Below are 6938 nucleotides of genomic sequence, written 5' to 3'. Positions count from 1 at the left end.
CTTTCCCTGTCAAATCATGCTTCTCGCCCATAATGCTTGGTATTTGTTTCTTTTATCAATTCGGGTTGATTCTTGCGATAATTTGATATGTAACGTGTCTAATAACACATATTAGCTTATCCGCATAAATTATGCTCAAAACATATGAATATACATGAATTGACTCTCAAAACTAAGCTAAAACAAAATGCAGATGACGAGGCAAGAAGCCCCCGCAAATGCAATTCAATAACGAATGTCCTTTCTACCTAAGCTGGTGACTTTCCTAAGCCATTCATTGCATAGTACTTGGATGTATAAATACACCTAAGAGCCACAACAATTAGTGGAAAACCAAGTCAAATTATGATTGAATTTTTGGCAAGCCTTGAACCAAATCTAACTTGGATTAGAGAATTGGAAGGCTACGACTTGCTCCTATATATATAAAATTAACAAGACAACCAACCTTTGGAGGTTGACCACATCCAAAGATAAAGTCCTCAGAGTATTCTCAGTTCTACAATATGGATCTCGAAGAAGAAGTTGTTGCTGCAACAGAGACCTGTTCTTATCAAATTTTATCTATACAAATCTTTAATTTGTAATAGCTAGTCTCTTGGTGTGGTTCCAAGAAAAAGATATTGATATTCTAACAATCTATAATTGATACTTAGGGGTCGTTTGGTTGGGAACAAGTTATCCTGGGATAACGTATAGCATAATTAAGAATGACTATATGGTTAATTCAGGTGAACTAGTATACCACCATATGGGTGCAAATCGATCAAATCATTCATACATGTATACATACATAAATACGTGAACAGTTACCTCTTACTAGAATCGTCAATAACAATTTAAAAATCAAACACTTCTAATACAGAAAAATGAGCAAAAACTGTTCTCTTGTCATATAAATATCAGAAAAGCAATACCAAAATCAACACCCCCATAAAAGTTGTGGCAAAACTGTAAACTAGTGATAGTTTACGGTTTATCTGGCTGCTACTAGTATCATCGCGATCAGCTGATTGTGATGGTGCTAATGCAGGACATGGCAGACCTTGCTGTGTACCTTTGCACACACTGGCAAAAAGACCAGTTGGGTAATGTCCGTACTGATCGATGTAGCGGTGCATTACAGAGATACAATCATTTGATTGATTATTCAGACTTTCGACGAAAGGACAAGCGAACTGTAAAAAAGCATCGCAACATTGTTTGGCTGGGTATTGTGGTGGCTTGCATTGGCTAGTGATCATAGTGTAGTTCTGAAACTCAAAGCTAACAGGACAAGCTGCATTGAGTAGTAAAGGTAAATGAAAACTCAAATTATCTTTCAAGTCAGTTTGTAAAGTGATCAATTACATATTGCATCAAGTCTATGCATCTAAGAATAAGCATTCAATGAATTGCCACGCCTATGTTACTCGGACTCTTCAAAGATGTCATCAAGTGAGTATCGATTCTTCAAAAGTAGTGCATTTTTGAAGTATCCGATATAGATGCGGTAATATTTTTGGAGAGTCTGAGCAACTTAGTCTCAGCTCAAGTGAATTAATCCCTCTATTTCATATTACTTGACCTTGTTGACTTGGCACAACTTTACTTAGAGGTGTATTTTACTAAACTAATCTAATTAATAATGGTTTGGAACTTTCAATTTAACTACCACTATTTTATGTAGTTATTTAATATTAAGGATAACATGGGAAAGAAGTAGTAAAACTCTCTTGATTTGCTAAAATGAACAAATAACGTAAAACATCTATTTTTAGCATAGGGGCCAAGTAAAATGAAACAAAAGGAATATGTTTGTGGAAAGGACATAATACATAAGCAAACATTCAAACTTGGCCTCAATTGGCAAGTAAACACTTCTACTTTGAACATGCACATCTAGACATCTCAACTCGTCTCCATTGTAAATCAGTTGAACACTCCAACTTACACAATGATCATCTAGACATCTCAAATATTTGTGTCACGTTAACATCGGGTTTCAAGAGATATAGTGAAGATGAATTGGAGTGCTTAGTTGTCAGTTCAGACCAAATTGAAGTGTCTAGATGTGCCTTATAGAAGTTAGAGTGCCTTCTTGCTAGCTAAGGTCAAATTTAAGTGTTTGGTTATGTATTATGCCTAGTGGAAATCCAGAACTATGGGGATAGTTTATTCCCCAAAGTAGCCATTGTTTATGGTAATTCTTAATTCCCCTTGTCCAAAATTAGTTCTGATTTCCTTCTATCCAAGACTGCAACCAAACATCCCAGAGATATGCTCCGCTAAGGGCAAAATGACATAACTTTACTACTAGGGGTCGTTTGGTTGGGAACAAGTCATTTCAAGATTAATTATTTTGGGATATAAGTTATTTCATCATGTATTGAAATAATATATCCCATCACTAAGATATAAATGGTGGAATGAATATCCAGAATTGCCTAATACCTCCAATCAAACGTAGAAAAAAAAATCTAAATAATTAAAATTATCATATTTATTAAGTACAAACAAATAAGACCTATCGCTTAGTCACAAGAGATTCCGCAGTTCAACACAAAAAGGTTCAACACAAAAAGAATGCATACCAAAACTAGACTCAACAAATTAACAAATCTCCACCTTAAATTTCAAAAGGGAAAACCCCTTTTCATTCCCCAAATAAAAGGAAAATTTCACACAAAGAGACATAAAAATATGAGATACCAAGAGTATCCCTACAACAAATTATCAAAATTCAATAAAATCATATTTTATTAAAATACACAAAAAAATAGCATGGAGATTACCATCCTTAGCTTGAAGAAGATTTCTCCCAGTTGAAATTGGGTACACAAAAATTCTATCTGTGGCAAAAAAAAAACATAATTTGGTAACTAACATTGAATGCACTAAAAGCAAAAACAACACTAATTACAATAATAATAAAAAAGAAAAAAAAAACCTGATATAGAAGTTGAAGTCAAAGCCCCCTGCAGAAGGGAGAAAAAGAAAAGTAGAATAAAACAAGAGCAATAATGTCTCCACTCCATTATTATCTTTAGCTTTCACAAGAGGGGTTTCTCCTTATCTATTTAAAATAAATAATGATAAGAAAAAAATAAATAGATATAGAGCTCACATTCAATTTTCATCTCATTAATTGCTCGGATAAGATACAAGTATTTCTTAGACTATAATCGAAATTCAGAGATACATCTTAACTAAACTAAAATATTATATATTAGCCTCCAAATTCATTTTTAAAAATTTTTGTACACCTTTTTAGTTTACGTGACATTCAAACATCTCTCACGCACCTCAACTATATGAAGTCCCGAAATGTGTCACGTGAGCCAAAGGGTGTACAAAATTATAAAAAAATGAATTCGAGGGATAATATAAACTTAGTTTAGTTAAAATATGTTTATGAAATTTCGATCTTAGTCTAAGGATACTTGTACCTTATCCCTTAATTATTTTGTAAATGATTTTATGTTTTTTCTACCTTCCATGGTAGTTATGTCTGTACTGGATAAAAAATAACTTAGGCATGCTATTTTTAAAAAAAAAAAATGGACACGTGGCACTAACAAAGAATGTTCAAAGAAGTTGGTTCAAAGGAATATGTTGGTCTTGAGGTATGATGGGCAAAGGTCAACCTTTACCTTGGTAAGTTAGAAAATTGTCCATTTTTCTATGTTATTATTATTTGTTAGATATTTAAGAAGATATTTTTTACAATTTAAAGAATTATTTGATGTTTGTGCACAATTAGTTTTTAGATTATCCTTTTTTTCATAAAAAAAATTCATTTATTCTGTTTTGTCTTTCGACTTCAACTTCTAATAGAAATAGGAAAAAAGATTTAATATACTCCCTAACCTTGCTATTTAGAGTTGATATAACCCTTGTTATGAAAGTGACTCATACATAAACATATTGTTATACAAATACCTTATATATATCCTTTTCCTCTAATAGGTGAAAAAATAATTTTAATTTAATATACTTTTTAATTATTTTATTTTAAAAAAATATAATTCATATGGGGTATATTTGATTCTCTTCACATGTATTTTTTTACTTTTTTATTTCAACGACTAATTTAAATTTATTATTTTGATGGTCAAATTTATTTATTTTTCACTAATTTTCTTACAAAATTTATTATAGATGCCCCAATTTTTTTTACAAATATAAAAATTAAATTACAATTTAGTCGCAAAAAAAATAATTTTAATTTTTTTCCTTAAAGCTAAAGAATAAAAGAAAAAAAAAATAAGAAACTCAAATAATGACAATCTAATAAGTCAAAAAATAATTTATGTGTGAAAAAGATTAAAATATACCTTGAATTTTGCTAGAAGGATTATATATACCCCTACATGAATTTTTTAAAAATTTAAAATAAAAAAATAAATTTAAAACTTATTTTTGTATTTTCTTTAGATAAAGGATATAGGTGAGCTCCTTTTTCAACGGTATGGGTATATCATAATGTGAGTCATTTGTATAACGGTAAGTGTGTATATGAATCATTTTCATAATAATAGATGTATCAGCTCTAAATGAAAAAATTGAGAGATATGTCAGACTATTTTCCAATAAAAATATAACTTTCATAATTTTAATGCTCATAATTTTCCCGTTTTAAATGTGTAAAGTGTTCTATCATATTTTCCTTTGTAGATCTTTTTATTTTTGTATATTTTTAATTGTATTCATATTCGCTAAACGTTCTTTACCTGTGCCAATTGAAAATTATCGATTCCTCTGAAAATATGCATGTTTATTGCGTACAATTAATTATTTCCATCGAATTGAATGAAATTATCTAAATGGTTTATCATGAATGGTAGAAATTTGTTTGGATTATTTTTGAACTAAGACATTGCATAATAATACTATTTTTTCAAAGTTTATAATTATGCTTTTTTGACAAACTTTTCAATTTCATCAATCAATTTGTTTGGTTATATTTTTGTAATGTAATTCTTTTGTCATGGTGATATCATGATTCCACTTTTGTTTTCTTATATTCTTTCAATCTTAAATAAATTTATCTATTTCTCATTTCATTTGTATATTATTTGAAAAGAATGAATTTTAAAAAGACAAAAATTCTACTACTCCCTCTGTTCACTTTTATTTGTCGTTTATTTTTAAAATCGATTTTCATTTTTACTTATCACTTTTGACATATCAAGAAAAGACAATTATATTTTTCCATGTTTTACCCTGAACATTAAATACTCTTTCTCCAAATCATTTTTCAAGACTTAGTACCAAACATCATTTAATAGGGATAGTTTGGTAAAATACTTATATCAATTATTATTTTCTTAATGAATGTTACAAGTCAAACAATGACAAGTAAATGTGAACGGAGGGTGTATTAATTAAATAAATATATCAAAATTCCTAAATACATAATATATTTAATGAAATACAATAAGAGAATTATGTATTACAACTACACATACACATGAACACATATTATTTTCTATTTTATCTATTTAAAGAATTTATTAATGAGAAATGCAGTTCATTTAAATTTACATCTAGTACAAATATTTATATTCATAACTTAATAAAATGTAAACTTAGTAACATATAAATGAAAAAATCCATATATTCCATCATGGATATGTTTTTAATAATATTAATTAAAAAATCATTATTATTATTTTCAACTACGCAAATCGTGGGCCATTATACTAGTTGGAATTACAAAAATTGCACATTGAAGTTTAGCAAAAAACGTCTTGTCAAATACTCTCTCCATTCCTATTTAGATGTCATTATTTTAGATTTTACATCCCTTAATGTAACATCTCGCAATTTGAAATAACTAGGAAGAAACTAAGAATTTGAAATATTCATTTTTGGAAAGAATGAAAATTTGGAATTTTTGTTAAGTTAGGAGAAAAGTGAGTTTTTGGTCAACTTCAAACGGCCATAACTTGTAGCTCAGGATGAGTTATAGGTACTTCCAGATATGGTAGGAAAGCTCTTGGAATGATCTTTCCAACGCCGCTGAGTTTGCGCGATTCCGAGTTCATATGAGTGAGTTATTCCCTTTGAAAGTTGGGCTGTTGGAATAAGGAAAGTCCAATCCGGATTTTGAAAGGGTAGTTTGGTCTTTTCCTTACCCTTCTATTTTAATTCGTTTTTGGTAATTACTTAGGGGTCTAAACTGAACTTAGTTAGTTTACGCTTTTGGAAAAAGAGTTAGGGTTTTGAGAGAAGAGAAAAGAAGAGGAGAAAAGAGGAGAAAGGAGAAGAACGTTCAAGATTCGTCTAGATTGTCGAGTTTAGCTTGTGGATTTCGTCGGGGGTGATCGCTACAAGGTATGTGAGATCACATAGCATTGGGTTAGTTCATCCACGGGCCAATCATGATTCAATTCAGCAAAATATGTTTGATTTGAAAGTAAATCCTTTGAGTTCTTGATGTTATTCGTTTGAATTCTTGTGGGTTGTGTTGTTGAAGTTTCTTGAGGTTTGATTCATGTTTCAGGGTGTATTTTCGGGTTGAATCTATCATATATTGAGGGTATACGTGATTCTAAGTGTTTGGGGAAAGAACCAAGTGGAATTAGAGGGTTTAGAGTTGAAAAACGAAGAAGAAAGTTAGGAGTTTTCTGGGGAGGGGGCTGGGGCGCCGTGCCTCCCAGAGCGCCACAAAAGTTCCTCTGAACTTTGGGCTCTGGTGCGCCGTGCTAGCCAGAGCGCCCCAACTTGTGCTCTGAACTTTGAGGGTTGGTGCCCCACGCCTCTCAGAGTGCCAGGGACGCCAGTTCTCCCAATTTCTTCCCCACCTTTTCTTACTTGTTCCTTAGCAATGTACCTATGTTTTCTAGTTGATTCCAACACTCTAAGGTACATATAAACATCATGAAATCATCCATAAACATGAGATCATGAACCTTGAATCCATAATCCAATTCAAGGAAAGTTAAGATCAAAGT

At 31.0% G+C, this 6938-nt stretch overlaps 1 protein-coding gene across 1 annotated transcript; it reads right to left on the bottom strand.

The window, feature by feature from the left end:
* Nucleotides 1-719: 719 nt before the first annotated feature.
* Nucleotides 720-3066, bottom strand: LOC102601801 (GPI-anchored protein LORELEI). The gene is made up of 3 exons (XM_006344847.2): nt 2930-3066; nt 2775-2831; nt 720-1279 (listed from the first exon to the last, which is right to left on the bottom strand). The coding sequence occupies exons 1-3, from the start codon at nt 3015-3017 to the stop codon at nt 903-905; spliced, it is 522 nt and encodes a 173-aa protein (XP_006344909.1). The 5' UTR covers nt 3018-3066; the 3' UTR covers nt 720-902.
* Nucleotides 3067-6938: the final 3872 nt, after the last annotated feature.

The sequence above is a fragment of the Solanum tuberosum genome, unplaced genomic scaffold (genome assembly GCF_000226075.1).
Source record: "Solanum tuberosum cultivar DM 1-3 516 R44 unplaced genomic scaffold, SolTub_3.0 scf00056, whole genome shotgun sequence".
NCBI lineage: Eukaryota > Viridiplantae > Streptophyta > Magnoliopsida > Solanales > Solanaceae > Solanum > Solanum tuberosum.
Note: the sequence above shows the minus strand (reverse complement) of the source record. Positions and strands in the feature narration are given on the sequence as shown.